Here is a 24515-nt window from a genome sequence, read left to right as displayed (position 1 = left end):
GGTGGTCTTCAGGACAGCATGTGGGTAGTCTTAGGCCACTTGGTGGTGACTGATAAATCCCAGGTGGTAGCATGGGTATTTGAATCCGCGTCGTCCGGCACGCGGTGAATGCAGGGCCCACACACTAACCACTCAACCACCACCTACCTGCAACATAAACAGAGCAGGCACCCTGTATCCACATGGCACCGCCAGCAAAAGTCACGACAAAACGAAAGCTTTGTTCTGAAGTTAACGTTGATAGTTGATAATTAAATTAGCATGCATCTCTGTGAATCCCGCCCCAGCACGTGTGAACACAGTGAACATGGTCATCCAACTGAGGGAGTCTAAAGCTGCTGGTGTCAAATTGGGACTTTTTCCTCCAACCACATTGGCGGTAGGGGCAACCAGTAACTTAAACTTTTCCGGGTGTGCATCACACACAGCCAAGGTCGGCTGCCCGTAAAGAAAGCAGTCGTCCTCTATCTACGTGGCGTCATCTAATAGGGTAAGGGCTGTCGCGGCTTGTGCTGCTGTTACCCAAGTTACAGGCTTCTTGCTGCAATTAAATGGAAGGAAGAAGTGGTTGTGGGCATGATTATGGCTTCAAAGATGGGAGGACAGGAGTGTTTACCCAAACCTCGTCAAAGAACTGGGGAAATTTCCAGAACGCTACCCGTGGGACACTGTTGGACGAACCTATTTTTTCTGGTAGTTTTCTGTGTTATGAAATAATCTGTTAACTGTTTCTGTCACAAATCATTAAATCACTAATAAAATGATTAACTTTTCCATGCCTGTTGAACACCCACCGCTGCAGTCGCAAAATAGCTTGCAGAGAGAGGTTCAACTTGCTTACTGTTTCTTTATTTCACTCACCACTCACAAAGATCACAAGTGGACAAACTAGAACAAAACCAGGCAAATTAATGTTTTCCTGCTGTGTATTCCTCCAGCGCTCATGCGTGGTGGACAGCAAAGTGACTTATTTCAGCGAGGAGGTGTTTCTTGCAACGCTGAGAAGGTGCAGGAGGGCCTGGGGTCAGTTGCTGACGCCCTTGCTGACTGGACACCTAGTTGGGCTGAGGTGGCAAAGACCAACAGGAAAGTCAAGAAGAATATTCTGGTTGTGAAAGCTTGTACCCAGGAAAAGAAGGCAACGGATATGAAGGATGAAGTCTCCCAGGCATTGAATGGCATTCAAATAACTGATTCAAGATTTACAAATGGAGGTAATATTGTCATGAACTTTGATAATGAGAACACAAGGGCTGAGGCTGCTAAAAAATTGGAGTCTGCTGAGCAAGAGTGTTGGAAAGATGAAACCAAAGATCATGATATGCAATGTGCATAAAGAGGAGACCAAGGAAAAAATAAAGGAGACGATCTTAGACCGCAATGAGTTCTTACACACAGATGAGGGTGTTCAGAATAAGATTGAGCTGATTTTTAGTAAGCCTGCAGCTGGCGGCACGATGCACTACATTTTGAGGTGTGACCCAACTGTAACAGAGCTGATTTACAAGAATCATGACAAGTTGAAATTAGAATAGGGAATATACACAGTGAGAGACAGATACCATGCAATTATATGTTATCATTGTCAGAGATACGGCCATCATGAGGCCAACTGTACTGCTAAGAGCAATGGAGGAGCCCCAAAATGTTTCAAATGCGCTGGTGATCATAAATCCAAGGAGTGCACCATGGCTGAGAAGAAATGCATAAATTGTGTGAGGTACAAGAAGCCTGAAATCAACCACTCGGCAAATGACCAGTGTTGTGTAGTTCTCCAGACTGAAATTGAGAGAATTCGTAACATAATCGATCATGGCTATTAATTAATTAATGTTTGTACTCAAAGTAAATTGTGTGTCATAAATGTTCAGTGAGTTGGAAATAATCACTGGATATTTAACTGTGATACTATAATGAAAATATTAGACATGAAAACTGAACCAATATATATTTTTGATATTATTTGCGAAAGCAATTAAGACACTCACTCACTATGATGTCTGAAAAAAAGTGCATCGAAGATAATTATTGAGGCTAACATTGTAATTGTTGACGGCCCTCGTAGAGCGCTGCACCAGCGGCGGAGCAGGGCCTGAAACCTCATCAACGTAAACGGTAATGCCTTAGCAAGAGATTTTTTTTTTTTTTTTTTTTACAGCAGGGGAAACAGCTAAAAAAAAAAAAAAAAAAATAAAAGTTACTCGCTGCTCCTATAAAACGTTCAGAGGAGTGGCCGAAAGATAGGTCAATTTCGGGAGGAGAGGTGTCCTGATACCCTTCTCTTGTAAGAGTTCAAGTCGTTGGCAAGAAGAAATACAGATGAAGGAAGACTGTTCCAGAGTTTACCTGCGTGAGGAATGAAAGAGTGAAGATGCTGGTTAACCCTTATACTCCGTCAGGCACGATCGAGGCTTTTACGTTAGACTCCGTCATGCCACGATCGTGGCGCTCTTCAAATATCGCGCTCATTTTAAGACACAGTTTGTTTATGTTTGAGGTTATGCGTTATACATCAAGCCCTATCATTGGCCCTTTTGTTTTTAACATGCTGGATGCTTGGTCAATCACATTCCAGCTTTTACAAGGATTTGTTTATGTTGTAGTATGGCTCCAGATTTTCACGCGGTGAGTACACGGTCACAATGTGTGCTCTATTTTACAATTTTTTTACTGATTTCAAGCCAAGATAGCAGATATATATTTACTTCCATGAGTAAATAAGTATTTCAGGCACATGATATGATACATGACAATACGTGAAAACTGTTTTTTGTCTTCTAATTGACCTAGATAAGGATGATGTCAGATGACGAGTGTGAGGTGATACTGGAGGTTTCCCATCTAGAGGAATATATAAGTTCCATTTGTTCATTTATCATCATACCACAGCAATGAGCAACTTCTAAGCTTTCAAATGATATACAGGTAACTCTCAATTTATGCGAGTTTGGTTTACGCGTTTTTTAAATAACGTGGGGTCCAAAATCCAAATAAATGTTTAATTTACATGTTTTTTCACTCATACGCGATTTTTTATGGAGTGGCCACCAGATGTCTCACCCAACTGGACTCACACGGCGCTGCGGCCACACAGCTGAGCTCAGTTCTTCCCGCGCACCACTTGAACAACAATACAGTACCCACGCTGCCACACTACTCAGCATTATAGGGGTGGGCAGGTACCGGTACCAGTACCAGTACTAATGGTACCACCTATACGGTACGGTACCAGTACCAGACTACTCAGTACCGGTACCAATACTAGCCAGTCGCTCATGGTGTCCCTCATTTCTTCCTCACACGAGTGAGGCTGAGACTGAGTGCCTGAGTGGGTATCTCGGTAATATGGATTTTCTCTCTCTCTCTCTCCACTGAATGAAGTGAATATTTATTTTTATATAGAAACCTACCTCTTGTTTGATTTACATTGTTTTTGATTTACGCAACCTCTTCAAGGACACAATACTCGCGTAAATTGAGTTACCTGTATAATTGCCCCAGTATTTGTTACAATAATTTGATTGAACATTAAGGTAAGCAAGGGAATAGCTACTAACATTAGTCACCCGTTTTTTTATGTACGTAACTTAAAACCGCCCACTTATTTTATCACGGGGTATAAGGGTTAACTCTTGCATAAGGGATTTGGACAGTAAAAGGATCAGCTTGAGTAGAGAGTCAAGTGCGGTGAGGCTGCAGGAGGGGAGGAGGCATGCAGTTAGCAAGTTCAGAAGAGCGGTCAGCGTGAAAATATAGATAGAATATAGAAAGAGAGGCAACATGGCGGCGGAATTTAAGAGGTAGAAGACTATCAGTAAGAGGAGAGCTGATGAGACGAAGAGCCTTACACTCCACTCTGTCCAGGAGAGCTATGTGAGTGGAGCACCCCACACATGAGATGCATACTCCATATAAGGGCGGACAAGGCCCCTGTATGTGGATAGCAACTGTGCGGGGGAGAAGAACTGGTAGAGATGATACAGAACGCCCAACCTCAACAAAGCTGATTTAGTGAGAGAAAAGATGTGAAGTTTCCAGTTAATATTCTGAGTTAAGGATAGACCAAGGATGTTTAGTGTTGAAGAAGGTGACAGCTGAGTGCTGTTGAAGAATAAGGGATAAGTGTTTGGAAGACTGTGTCGAGTTGATAGGTGGAGAAATTAGGTTTTTGAGGCATTGAAGGACACAAGGTTTCTTTTACCTCAATCTGAAATGATAGCAAGGTCTGAAGTTAAGCACTCTGCAGCCTCCAGTCTGGAGTTTTGAAATTCCTGTTGAGAGGGTCTTCTGTTGAAGAAGTTGAATAATGCAGAGTGGAGTCGTCAGCGTATGAGAGGATAGGACAGTTTGTTATGGAAAGAAGATCATTGATGAATAACAGGAAGAGAGTGGGTGATAGGACAGCCCTGTGGAACACCACTGTTGATAGGTTTAGGGGAAGAACAGTGACCGTCTACCACAGCAGAGACAGAACGGCCGGAAAGGAAACTGGAGATAAAGGAACAGAGAGAAGGATAGAATCCAAAAGAGGGCAGTTTAGAAAGCAGAGTTGTGCCAGACTTTATCGAAAGCTTTTGATATGTCTAGCACAACACAGAAAGTTTCACCGAAACAGCTAAGAGAGGATGACCAAGAATCAGTTAAGAGAGCAAGGACATCGCCAGTAAAACGCCCCTTGCAGAGCCCATACTGGCTATCAGATAGAAAGTCAGAAGTGGAAAGGTGCTTTTGAATCTTCCGGTTAAGGATTGATTCAAAAGCATTAGATAGACAGGAAAGTAAAGCTATAGGGCAGTAGTTTGAGGGATTGGAATGGTCACCCTTCTTAGGCACAGGCTGTATGAAGGCATACTTCCAAAAGGAAGGAAAGGTAGATGTTGATAGGCAGAGGCGAAAGAGTTTGACCAGGCAGGGTGTCAGCACGGAAGGACGGTTTTTACGGACAATAAGAGCCACTCCATCAGGTCCATAAGCCTTCTGAGAGTTGAGGCCAGAGAGGGCATAGAAAACATCATTCTTAAGAATCTTAACCCTTTCCATCCGTGACGCAGACGTCAGCGTCACAGTATGGAAAGGGTCAAGAGGAAATGGAAGAGGATTAATCCTCTTCTAAACCTCTCAATCCTCCTCTAAATTCCTCTTAATCCTCTTCCATTTCCTCTTAAGAGGTTTAGAAGAGGATTAAGAGGAAATGGAAGGGGATTAAGAGGTTTAGAAGAGGACTAACGGTGACGCCGTTGGACGCCAACGTTGGTGTCGCCGGAGTGAAGGGGTTCATAACAGGCATAAAGGAGTCAGAGGGGAGATGAGTGGGAGGAATATGCCCAGAATCGTCCAGAGTGGAGTTTTTCCAGAAAGTTTGAGAGAAGAGTTCAGTCTTAGAGATAGATGAGACGGAGGTGCTGCCGTTAGGGTTAAGGAGAGGAGGGAAAGAGGAAGAAGTGGAATTGGAGGAGATATTTTTGGCTAGGTGCCAGAAGTCTCTGGAAGAATTAGAAAAAGCAAGGTTTTGACATATACTATGGATGAAGGAGCTTTTGGTAAGTCGTAGAATAGATTTGGCACGATTCCGGGCAGAAATGTAAAGATCATGGTTAGCAGGAATGTGAAGGCTGTGGTACCTTTTGTGAGCTGCCTCTCTATCTTTGATAGCACGAGAACAAGCGTGATTAAACCAAGGCTTTTTAGCATGAGGAGTAGAGAAAGTACGTGAAATGTATGCCTCCATTCCAGAGACAATCACCTCTGTGAAGCGCTGGGTACACACAAAGGGATCTCTCTCCTGGAAGCAGTAATCATTACACGGGAAATCGGAAATGTACGTCCTCAGGCCGTCCCACCGAGATGAAGCAAAATGCCAGAAGCATTGCCTCTTCGGTGGGTCCAGAGGATGTACAGGAGCGATAGGACAGGATACAGAAATAAGGTTGTGATCGGAGGAGCCCAACGGAGAGAACAGTTTGACAGAGTAAGCAGAAGGGTTAGAGCAGGGGTGTCAAACTCATGGCTCGCGGGCCAAATGTGGCCCGTGGAATAGTCTTAAGTGGTCCGCAAGGTGACAAGATTCTTCAGCTTGAGTTACTATAACTGTTACAGTTGAGGAAAATACTAAACTGTTAAGACAAGACATAATAATATTTACTTTTTATTCTTATGACTGATTTATTTCATATTCATATTCAAACTTCAGTCTTGCCAATATGTAATTACCAAATCTTTGATGGCCCTCTAGATCATTACTAAGTGAATAATTGGCCCTCAAAAGGATTTGAGTTTGACACCCCTGGGTTAGAGGTAAGGAAGAGGTCTAGTATGTTAGGCCTGTTTCCAAGACGGTCAGGAATACGTGTAGTGTAGTGTAGGCTTGTTCACCAGGTTGGTCAGTGAAAGAGGATGAAAGCCAAAGCTGGTGATGGACATTGAAATCTCCTAGGATGGAGATTTCAGTGAAGGGAGAGTGGGACAAGATGTGCTCCACTTTAGAGTTCAAGTAGTCAAAGAATTTTACATAGTTGGTAGAGTTAGGTGAGAGGTAAACAGCACAGGTGTATTTAGTAATAGAATGACAATGAAGTCTTAGCCAGATGGTAGAATATTCAGAAGAGTCAAGGTCGTGGACACGAGAGCAAGTGATGTTGTGCACGTAGGTGCAACATCCAGCTTTGGATTGAAATTTAGGATAGAGATAGTAGGAGGGGACAGAGCCGCCGAGACCTGTGTTTCGGTGAGGAAGAGGAGGTGAGGTTTAGAGGAGGAGAGATGGTGCGCCACAGAATGGAAATTGGAACGAAGACTGCGAATGTTGCAGAAAGTGATAAGAAAAAGCTCTGAGGAATTATCAAGACACCTCTCAAGTTGGCAGCCAGAAGGGGAGTCCTCCCTGGGGGAATCTGAGGTCCCTCCCCAGGCGGGGACTCCGAGGCTATGTTAAAATAAGCCATTTTGAATTTGCAAAATTTGGGGAAATGGTGTGTTTGATGTGTGATTGTAGTGTGGTGTGGAAAGAGAGAGGATCTGTCTTTAGAGAGCATGCTGAACTACTCTCTAGTGGGTCCATGGAGGGCTTCAGCACCCTCCTCGCTTCCCATAAACAGTACCCTCTTGAGTTTTGCACTCTCTTTGTTCCAAAGGTTTAGCGCTAAACTTGAGGATCCCGTGGCTTTTTTTTTTTTTTTTTCCATGTGGCCTATGGCGCCAGTAGACAATCCATCTGGGCCTGATGGTCGGCCCCGAGCCTGTCATAGCCCAGGCAACTGTTTATTGTGGCGCTATCATAAGTGGCTCATGCTGCCCCCCGGAGCTCACTTTTTTTTCCTCCTTTACTCCCTTGTTATCATAAAATATGTACCTTGGAAAAAGGAAGAAAACAGGAAGAGAGAACGGGTCGTTTTAAAGCCACAGATGAAGCCTTACAATTGGCTGAGCTCTGAAAACACGCTTGTTATTCGCTAGGAGTCCGATGATGTCATCCCGGCGCTCACCCGGTCAGCGGCCTCTCTGCCTTGGGGCAGTGTCACTCTGGCCGTTTTCTTCTAACCGTTGTGGCTGCTGGCAACTCCCGTACGCCCATCCGGGAGCGAGTTGTCGGTTGTCCGTAACCTGCTGGTGTCACACTGGGCCATTTTCTTCCCGCCGCGTCGGTGGCAGCTTGGGCAACAGGCAAATCCAACTTTTCCAGGCCAAGGTCGGTTGCCCGTATCCACATCCACAACGTAAACAAAGCACTTGCCCTGTATCGACATGGCGTCGTCTGCTAAAGTAAAGGATGTCGCAGCTTGTGCTGCCATTACCCAAGCTATGGACTTGTTGCATCAGTTAAATGTCAGGAAGAAGCTGTTGTGGGTGTGGTGTGTCTGTGGTTCCTCCGTGCCAGCTCTCATTGTCACCATTGTGCGTGAGTGGCCAACCCACCCATCTAGACTCCAACCATATAAACACGTGGATCGAGTAACAACAAAGACACACACACCTGCATGCACACATCAAACTCATCATGAACCATGGCAGATGTTTCTCACAAACAAAAATGGCTTTGCCATTTCCTAGAGTGTGTTAGAACTTATTTGGTGAGTGGTTCATACAAACCAAACATACCCAATGGCAAAAAGAGAGCAGTGTTAAAGACGACTGCTCTCTTTTTGCCAAGAGCTGGGTTTGGGTCATGTGAGCCACTCACCAAATACGTTCTTACACACGCAAAGAAATGGTGAAGTTGTTTCTGTTTGTCAGAAACATCTGCAATGGTTCCTAATAAGTCTGGTGTGTGCGTGTGTGTGTGTGTGTGTATTTACCTAGTTGTAATTTTACAGGGCCTGGGCTTACGCTCGTGTGGTCCCGTCTCCGTATCTATAATTATCCAACTTTTCCTTGAAGTTCTGCACACTCTTCGCCGATACTATTTCTTCACTTAGTCTGTTCCAAACCACTATATTTCTTTGTGGGAAGCTATATTTCTTTATATCTCTTGAGCATCTTCCCTTCCTCAACTTTTTACTATGTCCTCCAGTATTCCTGCTGGAAGGTTCTTCTCTTAGCAGCAATTTCTCGTTATCTACTTCTTCCATTTTACTCAATAGCCTATATATTTGTATTAGGTCTCCTCTTTCTCTTCTTTGTTCTAGTGTTGGCAAGTCCATTTCCTTTAGTCTCTCTTCATATGTCAGTCCCTCCAGTTCTGGAACCATTTTTGTTGCCATCCTCTGTATTCTTTCTAGTTTTATGATGTGTTTCTTCATATGTGGAGACCACACTGTTCCTGCGTATTCTAGTTTAGGTCTGATCATAGTAGTTATTAATTTTTTCATCATTTCTTTGTCCATGTGGTGGAATGCTATACCTATATTTCTCACCATGTTATATGTATCACCGAAGATCCGATTTATATGACTTCCTGGTTGCATATAATCTTGCATTATTACTCCCAGGTCTCTCTCTTCATTTACTCTCTTTAATATTTCCCCATCTCCCATTTTATATGTCTATTTTGGTCTTTCTACACTCTTTCCCATTTCCATAACATGACATTTCTTCACGTTGAATTTCATCTCCCATTTCTGACTCCATTTCCAAATCTTGTTTAGGTCTTCTTGCAGCTCCTTGCAGGCTTCACTGTTTCTTATATGTCTTTGCAGTTTAGCATCATCCGCGAACAGGCTCATGTAGCTGTTTATTCCCTCTGGCATATCATTAATATAGACTAGGAAGAGTACTGGTGCAAAAATCGACCCCTGGGGCACTCCACTTTCCACCGCTCTCCATTCCAATCTAGTGTCCTTATCCACGGTTCTCATCTCTCTTAAGTAGCTTTCCATCCAGCACTTCATTTTCCCTCTCAATCCTCCTTTATTTTCTAGTTTCCACAGCAGTCTTGAATGTGGAACTTTGTCAAATTCCTTCTTTAAGTCTAGGTAAATGCAATCCACCCATCCGTCTCTTTCCTGTAATTTGTCCGTCACTCTTGAGTAAAAGCTCAGCAAGTTTGTCACACATGAGCGGCCTTTCCTAAACCCATATTGATTGTTTGTGATTAGATTATGTTCTTCTAGAAATCTCATCCATTATTCTTTTATTAGTTTCTCACATATTTTACATACTACGCTGGTCAGAGACACCGGTCTGTAATTTAGGGGTTCTTCCTTTTTTCCACTTTTGTATATAGGTACCACTTCTGCCCTCTTCCACTCCCACAAATTCCCCCAGTGAGGACTCCCCTTCTGGCTGCTGACCTGAGAGGTGTCTTGATAACTCCTTGAACCTTTTTCTTATTAATTTCTGCAACATCCGCGGTCTTCGTTCTAATTTTCATTCTCTGGAACACCATCTCTCCTCCTTTAAACCTCACCTTCTCTTCCTCACCGAAACACAGGTTTCTGAGGCTACTGACAGCAATCTCTACTCTGTTCCCTCCTATTATCTCTATCCTCAATTTCAATCCAAAGCTGGATGTTGCGTCTACGTACGCAACATCACTTGCTCTCGTGACCACAACCTTGACTCTTCTGATTTTTTTTTTTTCACAACAAAGGAGGCAGCTCAAGGGCACAAAAAAAAAAAAAAAAAAAAAGCCCGCAACCCGTTGCTCCTAAAAAAGAAACAAAAGAGGTGTCCAAAAGCAAGGTCAAATTCGGGAAGAGAGGTGTCCTGATACCCTCCTCTTGAAAGAGTTCAAGTCGTAGGCAGGAGGAAATACAGATGAAGGAAGATTGTTCCAGAGTTTACCAGCGTGAGGAATGAAAGAGTGAAGATGCTGGTTAACTCTTGCATAAGGGCTTTGGACAGTATAGGGATGTGCATGAGTAGAAAGTCGTGTGCAGCAGGGTCGCGGGAGGGGGGGAGGCATGCAGTTAGCAAGTTCAGAAGAGCAGTCAGCGTGGAAATATCGATAGAAGATAGAAAGAGAGGCAACCTCGCGGCGGAATTTAAGAGGTAGAAGACTATCAGTATGAGGAGGAGAGCTGATGAGACGAAGAGCCTTAGCCTCCACTCTGTCCAGAAGAGCTGTGTGAGTGGAGCCCCCCCACACGAGATGCATACTCCATATGAGGGCGGACAAGGCCCCTGTATATGGACAGCAACTGTGCGGGGGAGAAGAACTGGCGGAGACGGTACAGAACGCCTAGCCTCGAGGAAGCTGATTTAGTAAGAGATGAGATATGAAGTTTCCAGTTGAGATTTTGAGTTAAGGATAGACCGAGGATGTTTAGTGTTGAGGAAGGTGACAGCTGAGTGTTGTCAAAGAATAGGGGATAGTTGTTTGGAAGATTGTGTCGAGTGGATAGGTGGAGAAACTGTGTTTTTGAGGCATTGAAGGACACCAGGTTTTTCTTGCCCCAATCGGAAATAATAGTAAGGTCTGAGGCTAAGGGTTCTGCAGCCTCCAGCCTTGAGTCGTTAAGTTCCTGTAGGGTGGGTGGGCCCACCCTCCACTCCACCCTATTAGCGGCTTCACTGCCTTAAGGCGGTGTCACAATCGCCGTTTTCGTCAAACCGTTGAGGCTACGAGCAACGCCCATCTGGCTAAGACTTCATTGTCATTCTATTACTAAATACATCTGTGCTGTTTATCTTTCACCTAATTCTACTAACTATGTAAATTTTACCTGAACTCTAAAGTGGAGCACATCTTGACCCACTCTCCCTTCACTGAAATCTCCATCCTAGGAGATTTCAATTTTCACCACCAGCTTTGGCTTTCATCCTCTTTCACTGACCAGCCTGGTGAACAAGCCTACAACTCTGCTTTCCTCAATGACCTAGAGCAGTTGATCCAGCACCCTACACGTATTCTCGACCGTCTTGGAGACCGGCCCAACATACTAGACCTCTTCCTTACCTCTAACCCTTCTGCTCACTCTGTTAAATTGTTCTCTCCGTTGGGCTCCTCTGATCACAACCTTATTTCTGTATCCTGTCCTATCGCTCCTGTACACCCTCTGGACCCACCGAAGAGGCTATGCTTCTGGCATTTTGCTTCAGCTCGGTGGGACGACCCGAAGATGTACTTTTCCGATTTCCCGTGGAATGATTACTGCTTCCAGGAGAGAGACCCCTCTGTGTGTGCCCAGCGCATCACAGAGGTGATTGTCTCAAGAATGGAGGCATACATTCCACGTACTTTCTCTACTCCCCATGCTAAAAAGCCTTGTTTAATCATGCTTGTTCTCGTGCTGGCAAAGATAAGAGAGGCAGCTCACAGCTCTCTGAGTATTCTTCCGCCCCGCCAAACTAATTCCTGCGTGAAGTTCGTATTTACGAAGTAAATGTCAAAAGTCGAAACAAGAATTATATAATACATTGGGACCACGTCGCAACAACGAAACGTCGTAGGAAGTGTTTATAAGAGTGTGGGGAGGGTTTATAAAGCCTTAAAATATATATAAATAATAAAAACAATATAAAGTCGCTACTTCACGGATTTTCGCCTATCGCGGGGGGTTCTGGAACCTAACCACTGCGATAGGCGAGGGATTACTGTATATATATATATATATATATAGAGAGAGAGAGAGAGAGAGAGAGAGAGAGAGAGAGAGAGAGAGAGAGAGAGAGAGAGAGAGAGAGAGAGAGAGAGAGAGAGAGAGAGAGAGAGAGAGAGAGTCAAACCTCGGTTTACGAGTTTAATTCATTCTGGAATATTGCTCACACACCAAAACACTCGTAAATTAAAACAAATTTCCCCATTGAAATTAATGTAAATCCCATTAATGCATCCCATATCTCAAAAACATATTCATAGAAAAATCATTTGACATGTTATTTTTAAAGAATTAAAGTAATTTTACTAGCAAATAGTGATGATAAATAATATGGAACACAAATCAATGTGTTACGATTGTTACGGACAGTCCTGCAACCGCTAGCTATGCTTGAGGGGTAGGCTTCGCCCCGGGGTTTAGCAGCCGCAGTTTCCCTATTCTTGAGGCACCGGAACTACGTTCGACCACCAACATGAAGCTAACCCGACGTATCGTCCGAGATGGAGGGTGAACAGGAGTCTGTCACATCCAAGAGGGCATACAAGATGCTGAGGCTCGCCCCCTGTTCCTGTTGCAAGCATAGTATCCACCGTTCCTAATTACTTCTTTGCAGCACCATCCCTTTTAACAATCTTTCTGGGGGACACTGCTAAAGCACAAAGAACTCACACTGCAGTGCTGAAAACACACTGTAGTGTTGAAAACACACTGTAGTGCTGAAAACACACTGTAGTGTTGAAAACACACTTTAGTGCTGAAAACACACTGTAGTGTTGAAAACACACTGTAGTGTTGAAAACACACTGTAGTGTTGAAAACACACTGTAGTGTTGAAAACACACTGTAGTGCTGAAAACACACTGTAGTGTTGAAAACACACTGTAGTGCTGAAAACACACTGTAGTGTTGAAAACATGACACGAGCGCACGGATGCTATTTCTACGAGTTTACAATGTGGACTGAGACTAGAGCCGTCATCTGGCGGTCAAGAATTACCCTAAACCGAGCAAAAATTAACCCAAAATCTTGCGAAATTCTAGCATGTCTTGTTCTGGTGTGTCAGATTTTAAAGAATTCCCTCCAATTCTTGGCAAGAATCAGGGGTCCTGCGCAAGCCACAGCAGGGCTGGATACGGCCACTGTCTTGCTGACCGCACCTCCATAGGCCTATGGAGGTGGCCATTTCCTGTGCTTCCTATGGTTAACCCTGCCAGGGGGGGGTGGACATAGAGTTCCCGAGGTTACTGTTGTGTTACTGATGCACCACAGACCATTTTAAAGCATCACTGTATGATCGCTAGAAACGAGAAATTGAAACGATGCCATTTGTCAATATTTTGTAGAGAATAAGGACGTTATAAGAAACTCCATCGCATGCAAGCAACAAGCCTACAACTTTGCTCTCTTCAATGACCTAGAGCAGTTGGTTCAGCTCCCTACACGTATTCCCGACCGTCTTGGAGACCGGCCCAACATACTAGACCTCTTCCTTACTAACCCTTCTGCTCACTCTGTCAAATTATTCTCTCCGTTGGGCTCCTCCGATCACAACCTTATTTCTGTATCCTGTCCTACTGCTCCTGTACACCCTCTGGACCCTCTGAAGAGGCGATTCTTCTGGCATTTTGCTTCAGCTCGGTGGGATGACCTGAGGATGTACTTTTCTGATTTCCCATGGAATGATTGCTCCTTCTACGATAGAGACCCCTTTGTGTGTGCCCAGCGCATCACAGAGGTTATTGTTTCTGGAATGGAGGCATACATTCCACATACTTTCTCAACTCCCCATGCTAAAACGCCTTGGTTTAATCATGCTTGTTCTCGTGCTGTCAAAGATAGGGAGGCAACTCATAAAAGGTACCAGAGACTTCGAACTCCCTCTAACCATGATCTTTACATTTCCGCCCGGAATCGTGCCAAATCTATTCTTCAACTTACCCAAAACTCCTTTGCCCATAGCAAATGTCAACACCTTGCTTTCTCTAATTCTTCCAGAGACTTCTGGCACTTAGCCAAAAATATCTCCTCCAATTTCACTTCTTCCTCTTTCCCGCCTCTTCTTAACCCAGACAGCAGCACTGCCGTCTCTTCTATCTCTAAGGCTGAACTCTTCGCTCAAACTTTCTGTAACAACTCCACTCTGGACAATTCTGGGCTTATTCTTCTTACTCATCCCCACTCCGACTCCTTTATGCCTGTTATTAAGATTCTTGCTAACGATGTTTTCTATGCCCTCTCTGGCCTCAACTCTCAAAAGGCTTATGGACCTGATGGAGTGCCTCCTATTGTCCTTAAAAACTGTGCTTCCGTGCTGACACCCTGCCTGGTCAAACTCTTTTGCCTCTGCCTATCAACATCTACCTTTCCTTCCTGCTGGAAGTACGCCTTCGTACAGCCTGTGCCTAAGAAGGGTGACCGTTGCAATCCCTCAAACTACCGCCCTATAGCTTTACTTTCTTGTCTATCTAAAGCTTTTGAATCAATCCTTAACCGGAAGATTCAAAAGCACCTTTCCTCTTCTAACCTTCAATCTGATCGCCAGTATGGGTTCCGCAAGGGGCGTTCTACTGGCGATCTTCTTGCTCTCTTAACTGACTCTTGGTCATCCTTTCTTAGCCGTTTCGGTGAAACTTTCTCAGTTGCACTAGACATATCGAAAGCCTTCGATAGAGTGTGGCACAAGTCTTTGCTTTCTAAACTGAACTCTTTCAGATTGTATCCCTCTCTCTGTTCCTTTATCTCCAGTTTCCTTTCCGGCCATTCTATCTCTGCTGTGGTAGATGGTCACTGTTCTTCTCATAAACCTATTAACAGTGGTGTTCCACAGGACTCTGTCCTATCACCCACTCTCTTCCTGTTATTCATCAATGATCTTTCCATAAGAAACTGTCCTATCCACTCATACGCTGATGACTCCACTCTGCATTATTCAACTTCTTTCAACAGAAGACCCTCTCAACAGGAATTACATGACTACAGGCTGGAGGCTGCAGAACGCTTAACCTCAGACCTTACTACCATTTCCAATTGGGGTAAAAGGAACCTTGTGTCCTTCAATGCCTCAAAAACCCAATTTCTCCACCTATCAACTCGACACAATCTTCCAAACACCTATCCCCTATTCTTCAACAACACTTCACCATCTTCAACACTAAACATCCTTGGTCTATCCTTAACTCAAAATCTTAACGGAAACTTCACATCTCGTCTCTCACTAAATCAGCTTCCTCGAAGTTGGACATTCTGTATCATCTCCGCCAGTTCTTCTCCCCCGCACAGTTGCTATCCATATACAGGGGCCTTGTCCGCCCTCGTATGGAGTATGCATCTCACGTGTGGGGGGGCTCCAATCACAGAGCTCTCTTGGACAGAGTGGAGTCTAAGGCTCTTCGTCTCATCAGCTCTCCTCCTCTTACTGATAGTCTTCTACCTCTTAATTTCCGCCGCCATGTTGCCTCTCTTTATCTTCTATCGATATTTTCATGCTGACTGCTCTTCTGAACTTGCTAACTGCAATCCTTCCCCCCTCCCGCAGCCCCGCTGCACACGACTTTCTACTCATGCTCATCCCTATACTGTCCAAACCTCTTATGCAAGAGTTAACCAGCATCTTCACTCTTTCATCCCTCACGCTGGTAAACTCTGGAACAATCTTCCTTCTTCTGTATTTCCTCCTGCCTACGACTTGAACTCTTTCAAGAGAAGGGTATCTGGACACCTCTCCTCCCGAAATTGACCTCTCTTTCGGCCACCTCTTTGGATTCTTTTTGTGAGCAGTGAGTAGCGGGCTTTTTTTTATTGTTGTTTACTTTTTTTGTGCCCTTGAACTGTCTCCTTTGTTGTAAAAAAAAATAAATAAATAAATAAAAAAATAAATTTAGTGTAAGTTTAACCCTATGTCCTGAGGTAAGAGGTTTACATACATAACATCACTTTGACAAAGAGACAGAAATGAACACTTAAGAGAATGTGGAACAATTAACATCCCAACTTTATTACTTACTTCATCCTCTTTAACAGGGAGAAGCGACTACGTACATATAGCTTTGCATGTGAACTGGATCAAAAGTTCAAATAAAGAATGCAGCTTTTGACTGGTTGGGTAGTGGATGGGAGGGGAGGGATGAAGAGACGGAGGTTCTCAGAAAAGGATGAGCAAGACGGAGATGGGGGAAGGAGCGCATGGGAGGGAATTTGATGGTACAGGAGAGAGGGAAGGAGACACTGGAGGAGTGATGTTGCTCTACAATAACTCTGGTCCACAACTCGCCTAGTACCAGTTCCATATAAGTGCTGAAAAGTGATGGGGCAAGGACACAGCCATGCCTCACTCCTGCATACACGGGAAAGAAGCTGGACAAGCACCCCCCACACTTCACAGCATTCTCAGTTTCAGAATACAGGCCAGTCAGCAAACTAAGAGTCCTTGCAGGAATCCCACAGAGTCGCAAAAGATCCCAGAGTGCCTTGCAATGCACTGAGTCAAATGCCTTCTTGAGATTGACATAAGTTACAAGCATCCCCTGTTGAAACTCATGTTGGCACTGCACAATGTGTGAAGCGCTAGGATATGGTCAGTTGTCAACTTACCAGGCATGAACCCAGACTGTTCAGGTCTCTGTAGCTTTAGCAACTGGCTGCGAATTTGCATCATCAATAGATGGGCAAGCACCTTGCCTGGCACACTGAGCACTGTAACACCATGATAGTTGTTGTAGTCCTGTCTGTCTCCTTTCCCTTTCCAGATAGGGACAACCAACCCCCTCTTCCAGTCAGGAGAAATGGTACCAGATTGCCATACGGCAGTCAAGACTGCATCACGGACTCACCTCCAGTTTTGAGCAGCTCTGCCCTGATGTTGCAGGTACGAGGTGCCTTTCCACCCCTCAACTTTGCCACAGCCTCTCTAACCTTGTCGAGAGGGTGGGCTTTCGTCGATGGGTGGATAAGCGTCCGCCACCTGCAACCCAGCAACTGGAAGCTGCCCACTTGGGTGTCCGCTCAAAATACTCAGCCCAACAAGCCCTCTGACCATCCATGTCCGACACAAGACAGCTGTCAGCTGTTCAAATAGTGCTCAACTGAGAGGGAAACTTAGAGCGGAGCTTCTTCAGGGCTAGGTAAGCAGGTTGGAGGTCATTTCCATTTAAATGGCCCTTGACTTCCTCAGTGAGACCCCTGACATACCTCTCCTTGTCTCTCCTCAGGAGAGCTCTAGTCCTATATGACAGAGCCCTGTATTGGTCCTGATTCCCAGCAAGTCTGGCAGCGCAACTCTCCTCATTACTCTCCAGCATCTCCGCCGAGGCAAAGCTACTCCTAAATCTTGGGTGCTCTCCAATGCACTCCTTGGCAGCTCAAAGAGTCATGAGTGAAGGTATCCCACAGTTCTACAGGGTTCTTAAGGGTGCTGAGAACATCGAACTGATTTGAGACTGTCACTACATACTCCTGAGCACATGCTAGGTCCTTCAGCCTCTAGAGATGGAACACAGTATTGTTGGATCTTGAGATTCTTCTTGAACTGACATAAAGCTTGAGTGTTGCAACAACAAGCCTGTGGTCAGTTGCAAAGAACTCTGCACTCTGAAAAAAAATGCAGTTCTGAAGGATCCTCCATCGAGTACTTATGAGGATGTGGTCATTCTCCTTAGTTACCCCTCCAACATCGCTATACCAAGTCCAGCGGCGCAGCTCTGGTCTCTGGTACCAGGAACCCGCAATTCACAGCCTTCTGGATCTTGAAAAATTCAGGAGGAGAGAGCTGTTGATGGGAGACCAACACATTGCTCGTAGCCAATCCTGTCAGGGTCAGTAGTAGCATTGAAGTCGCCCAGGACAATGAGTGTGTCCCAGGAGGTCACTGATCTAATACAGAGTCAAGTTTGGCATATAACATCTCCTTCTCTTCCATTTCACACATCTCAGTAGGAATGTACACTGCAACAAGAGACAAAAAGCCCAGTGTGTGCTTCAGCCTCACTCGCATTATACGCTCAACAACCAGAATAACCTCAACCACAAATGGCAGCAGGTGGCTGGAGATGCCCATATCTACCCCCTTGAGACGGAAGCCATTGCTCATGCCGGACTAGTGGAAGGTGTAACCCCCTTACTGATCTCGCCACTGACAGGCCTCTTTGTCTCAGAGTCCCACTATGTCCACCCTCAGCCTTCTGAGCTCATTTGATGGGTAGGGTAGTCGATCATTGTCCGAGAGGCTCTGGACATTCCAGGAGCCCACATGCAGAGCCCTCCAAAGGTTAACCCCAGGGGTGGTTTTGTGGGCGGGCACAGCCTCTGCACCACCCCAGCCACCCCCTAAACAAAAAGAAGGGCCAGGGGACCCTTTCTCCTTCGAGGTGCAGGGGTCCTGTATGCTTTGCCATGCACCCACCACTGACGGCAGATGCATCGGTGTCGAGGCTCACGTCCCGACCCTGACCTCTACTTTATACATTGTTTGTGGTGAGGATCATTTTTTTGTAGGGGGAGGGGATGAAAACCCCTCCCCCAACCTGGGAGTGGGTGCAAACCCCACCCCCAACTAGCCCAAATCAGAGGCTGGAGTGACTGGATTAATCCCCCGGTTACCCTCAGAAAGAAGAATAAACAGGAGAGAAAATGAAAGAAAGACAGCTCAGGGAGGTTGAGAATGCTGGATTCCTCATCCAGATAGATCTACCCCTACCTATTAGATAAATAGATATTCTTCTTTTTCCATGCAAGCAAATAATAACAATATTGGAAATGCTAAATATAAAATAAAAGAGGGCTTGGCCCTATAACACAACAGTATTTGTGCCAGAGATGATGAACAAGTCTGAGTCAGTGCACTAGCCATTCTACAAAACTGATCAAACAAAAATTACTCACTCCTTGAGATCTGCCTCCAACTGTGCACGGAGATTAGGTTTGGACATCTGGAAGCCCATGGTATCATAGCCCTCTACTAGACCCAGTCCAATCTTGCCAGGTAGGAAGTGGTTGTTCTCCAAGCCTGCATAATGCCGCTCCTTGATCTTTTCAATGTGATCAGCATGTGTAGCATCAGTACCTGACACAAGATGAATGAAATAAAGAGATAAACCACTATACCTTAATGAAAATAATAACCTCTCTAATAGACTATAAGAGCACAAAGTGAACTGTATATTTAAAGATGGACAGCAAATGACAGGAAAGATGACAGATACTTGGCCTAAAGTATTCCACTTGGAACAATTCAATTAGTGTCTTAATTACAAAGATGAACAGAGCATGCCTGCCTTTCCCATGCTCACCTATGCCATGTTTCTCCATAAGAGCAATCAGATCTGCTTCAGTCAGGTATGGAGGAGGAGAGGTCTCCCCACTGATCATCTCCAAAGTGGTGGGTTGAAACACTTGCCCCTGTTGGTAATGGGCTATCACTCTGCCACTCCAGTTCTCATACGGGTACATCTCCAAGTAGTTCCTCTCCAAGATGACAAGTCCACTGGCATGAAACTGTGAGAATCAGGACAAAGCCTAAACTGCATTTACAATTTTCAATACTGAGGATGTGATGTACATTCAATTTTGTTCCTTCCCGATCATGGAAGTGACTCATAAATGGAAATGGTCAGAAATAGTGAACTTTCAGGTCATACAACAAAGATCGTTATATGCCAAAAGTTCAGATCCCTCAGATATAACATCACCCCCTTCCCCCAAATTGATTCATTAAGCATATATATATATATATATATATATATATATATATATATATATATATATATATATATATATATATATATATATATATATATATATATATATATATATATATATACAGTGGAACCTCGGTTTTCGTGATTAATCCATTCGAAAAAAGTCTGACAAAAACCGAATGTATGAAAACTGTAGCAATATTTTCCATAAGAAATAATGTAAATCAAATTAATCCGTTCCAGACAACCAAAAATAATAACAAAAAATACATTTCATAGAGAATAACTATAATTTTACATACAGCAAACAATGAAAAATAAATATAAATGACTAATGAAATGGATAAATGAACATTTAACATCAATTTTACCTTTATTTAAGACTCTTGTTGGCGTATGGAAGACGGCGAGGAGGGGAGAGGGAGTAGGAGAGGTTATTGTTTGGAAGGGGAGATCAGCCACGAGTATGCCACTTTCGTACTTTGCTACGAGTTCTTTCTTGAATTCTATCGTGTTTCTCGCCTTTTTTTATCAAAGGGCTGGAACTCAAAACTTTCTTTAGCCCCATGGTAGCTTATTTAGCAGTCAGACTCAATAAACAAACACAAAAAACAATGGATTATTACAAAATGTTTCGGATGAACCCGCAGGGTGACATTCACTCAACAAGAAACAAAGGCAGACTCAAGATCTTGGGCAGACTGACAGCTGCCGCTGTACCATGAAAGTTAAAAGTGAAACACTGCTTTCTGGTAACACTGCAATCTAGAGCTTTCGGTTAACGTTATTAATTTAAGTACAAGTCACGTATTTTCGTCAGACTGTGTTATTTTCAGCAAAGCAGCCTGATCATTCCATAATCTTTAAAATAACTGGGCTACATGAGGTCACATTTGTTGATTTCAATGCTGTCTGTAGTCACTTGGCCCTCCTCTTGTACGCAATAACAAGAACAATAGCTGACCAAGAATAGCTTTTTGCGTCCTGTATGGAAGCATTTGTCGTAGATAAAATCCTTCATAATAGGCCAAAAGCATGCAAAATATACTACAGTGGGTTGGCAGCATAAAGCTCGCCTGCACATGTTGTAAGCATCCTCTGTCATTTGTACGCAAGACATATGAGTAATTTCCCCCTATAAACCTTCCTACCAAGCATAGGAGATGATTATCAATGTAATACTTACCTCATGTATGAAATATGGATGAGAAAATAGTTGAGTCCACGGTTCAGCTGAAAACATTGTTGGAACATGGTGTTGCTGCTTCCTCTATGCAAAAAGTGTATAGCTTGAGTAATTGAATATTTTGCAGTTCTTCTACTTCCACTTATGAATAAACAAAATTAAATTCACATATTTTACGCCAATGAGAATATACTGGCACTTCATTGTGCATGAATGACGATCAGTATAATTCCTAATTATGTCCTAAGGGAAAGGTTCAAGGGAGGTCTGGAGGTACCTTGGAAATAGTATTCCTTCAAGGATGATGTTAGGAGACGAGCATACCGCTGTGAGTCACGAACGCGTGGTATGCTTGTGTGGGCGCTCGATTCCGGGAATTGAGTGGTCGGGTCATGCGGGCAGGTGGACGAGTTTAGTACGGACCATTTTCAACAATATGAAAACCTACTAGTGGGTGTACAAAAACTGGGACAAAGTGACGGCGCGTCATGTTTTTTGCTTAACAATGCATGAAAAATAGATAAGAAAAATGTTTATACGGTACTTCTCTTACCTCTAATACTTTGTTGGGTTGCCTTTCCTCTTGAGGCAACTCTGAAGACGTTTTGGAACCGACAAAGCCAGGTTTTGGAGGAAGGAAGGTTCCAGGTTTCCCCAGATCTCCTGGATGTGGGTGATCAGCTTATCCACTGTGGAGGTGTCACGGCTCGTAGTCAGCGCTTAATCAAGCTCCAGATGCCATGTTGATACAGGGCAACCGACCTTAGCCGTGTGTGACGCACACCCAGAAAAGTTGGAGTTGCCGGCTGCCCTAGCTGATCCATTCTGATCTAGTGTCCTTAACCACAGTTCTCATCTCTCTTCCTCTTAAGTAGATTTCCATCCAGTACTTCATTTTCCCTCTCAATCCTCCTTTATTTTCTAGTTTCCACAGCAGTCTTGAATGTGGAACTTTGTCAAATGCCTTCTTTAAGTCTAGGTAAATGCAATCCACCCATCCGTCTCTTTCCTGTACTTTGTCCGTCACTCTTGAGTAAAAGCTCAGCAAGTTTGTCACACATGAGCGGCCTTTCCTAAACCCATATTGATTGTTTGTGATTAGATTATGTTCTTCTAGAAATCTCATCCATTATTCTTTTATTAGTTTCTCACATATTTTACATACTACGCTGGTCAGAGACACTGGTCTGTAATTTAGGGGTTCTTCCTTTTTTCCACTTTTGTATATAGGTACCACTTCTGCCCTCTTCCACTCCCTAGGCACTGTGCCAGTTTTTATTGAGCACCTAATGATGTCATATATCGGGCCGACTAACTCATTTCTGCATTCTTTAACTATAAAACCTGAAACCCCATCCGGTCCCATGGCCTTCCCTTCTTCCAATTCCCCCAATAGTTTTTTTATCTCCTCTTTATCTATTTTGACCTCTTCCATATATACATCTAAGTTGTTTTCTTGTGGTTCATTAAATACTGATTCTTTGGTAAACACTTGCTGGAATTTTTTGTTAAATAATTCCACCATGCCTTTGGGATCCTCGATCTCTACATTTTCTTCAGTCAGTCTTTCAATTGATTCTCTTGATTTAATTTTTCCATTTATAAATCTATAAAATAGTTTAGGTTGTTCTTTACACTTTTCCACAATATCCTTTTTGAATCGTTTCTCTTCTTCCTTTCTCACTTTCACGTACTCATTTCTCGCTGCCTTAAAGTCTTCTTTATTTCTGTGATTTTTGTTTCTTTTCAATCTTGACCACGCTTTGTCTCTCTTTTCTTTTGCCTTTGCACATCTTGCATTAAACCAGTCCTTTTTAGCCCTCTCCCTCAGTCTGTATTTTGGTACAAACTTCATAACACCTGTGTTGTATGCCTTCATGAAAATATCATACTTTCCTTGAACTTCACTTGTACTCATTAACTCTTTCCAATCCATTTCACCAAAAAACTTCTTGAGGTTTTCCACCCCTGCTTTCCTATAGTTTAATCTATCGCTTCTATAAGTCTTGTCTTGTTCCCTTCCTCCCTCCTCCATTTCCAACTCTATGAGCACGTTGTCACTTTTTCCCAGGGGGCAATCATACCTCAATTCATCCTTCACGTGAATTTCTCTTGTCAACACCAAATCCAGTCTTGCTGGTTCGTCATCTCTTCTATATCTAAAGCTTTCCTTCACCCTTTGTATCATCACATTTTCCATCATTAAATTCAAGAATATATTCCCCCATGCCACATCACTACCATTGCTCCCAAAACTCTCCCAGTCAACCTCTTTGCAACTGAAATCGCCAACTAGTATTACTCCTTTGTTTGCCTTAAGTAATCTCCTCAAACTCTGTATGGTGTCATCAATCATGTTTTCATATTCTTCTTTACTCCATGATGTAGTTTTTGGTGGTACATATGTTACTACAATTGTCATCCTTTCTCTATTCTTATTTTCCAAGCTTACACTTACTATTTCTGCTTTTCCTTCTCCATATTCTATTGATTTTACTAATAACTCTTTTCTTTATCATTATCACCACTCCTCTTCCGCCTTTGCCCATTCTATCCTTCCTCCATACATTTTATCTTCCATTATCTCAATTTGGATGTTTTCTTTTAGTTTAGTTTCAGTGAGGCAAACTATCATGGGATCCCTCTCTTTAAGATAATCTTGCAGCTCTAATTTACTAGAGATCAACCCATCTACATTTGTGTACATTATTCTTTTTCCCCTCTCTGTATCTTTCTTATCTAGTATTCGCTCTCCTTTCTCTTCTCCCTTATGAACCATTTTTTGATTCGATCCCCCGAAATTCTCCAAAAAAATGTTTCTTTTTCTTCCTCAGATCTTGCGTTATTTTTTACTTTTGTCTCTGCCAGGAGTTCACTCCATTTCTTCCTTTCTTCTTCATTTCTATTTTTCTTTATATATATATCCTTACATCCCTCCGTTTCTTTTAGTTTAGTAGTTCTATATAATATGTCTTCGGCTGCCATTTGTGATTTTAGTTTTAACTTAACTGGTCTTGTTTTCCTTTCAATAAATGGACCCATTCTATAAATCTCATCTACTTCCTCCTCGATACTCTGCCTTTCTCCATCATTTAGGTTCTTGAACAGGTCTTTGACTGATTTCAGTTCCTCTTTATCCCTTTTTGGTTTATATGTTATATTCTTTTCTTTCATCCCAAAAATAACAACACTTCTTTTTTTGTCCACTACTTCTCTGGTGTGACACCAGTTTACAGATAACCGTGAAATGGCTCCCAGTTGGGCGTACGGGCGTTGCCCGTAGCCCCAACGGTTGGACGAAAAGGGCTATTGTGACACCGCCTTAAGGCAGTGAAGCCACTGATAGGGTGAGCGTTGGTGATGACGTCATCGGACTCCCAGCGAATCACAAGCGTGTTTTCAGAACTGTCAGCCAATCGTAAGGCAGCCGCCTTCAACTGCGGCTTCAAAACGACCCGTTTTCTTTTCCCATTTCTCTCTCTCTCTCTCTCTCTCTCTCTCTCTTGCCACAGCCACAATGTTTTGAGTAAAACGTCCAGTGTGATACTACCTTTAAAGTTAGCGTGCGTGACGCCGATGGTAAGTAGACGTGACCCGTATATGTCAAAGCAGCGTGAAACTCGGGGTGAAAATGCGCGAAAGTTGGGATGGTAAGAATTTAG

The 24515-nt window shown here is 43.5% G+C and overlaps 1 protein-coding gene across 1 annotated transcript in view; it reads right to left on the bottom strand.

Moving 5' to 3' along the window:
- The window catches only part of LOC126998305 (DNA topoisomerase 3-alpha-like), a 154855-nt gene that overhangs the window by 45542 nt on the left and 84798 nt on the right, over positions 1–24515 (bottom strand). The window contains exons 10-11 of the mRNA XM_050859791.1: positions 19260–19464; positions 18853–19033 (exon numbers count right to left, since the gene is read on the bottom strand). Of these exons, the coding sequence (XP_050715748.1) occupies positions 18853–19033; positions 19260–19464 (386 nt within the window). The remainder of the gene's footprint in view (positions 1–18852; positions 19034–19259; positions 19465–24515) is intronic.

This window comes from Eriocheir sinensis, chromosome 14, assembly GCF_024679095.1.
Source record: "Eriocheir sinensis breed Jianghai 21 chromosome 14, ASM2467909v1, whole genome shotgun sequence".
In the NCBI taxonomy this organism is placed as follows: domain Eukaryota; kingdom Metazoa; phylum Arthropoda; class Malacostraca; order Decapoda; family Varunidae; genus Eriocheir; species Eriocheir sinensis.
The sequence above is the reverse complement of the archived record's forward strand: the minus strand, read 5'-3'. Positions and strand labels throughout refer to the sequence as shown.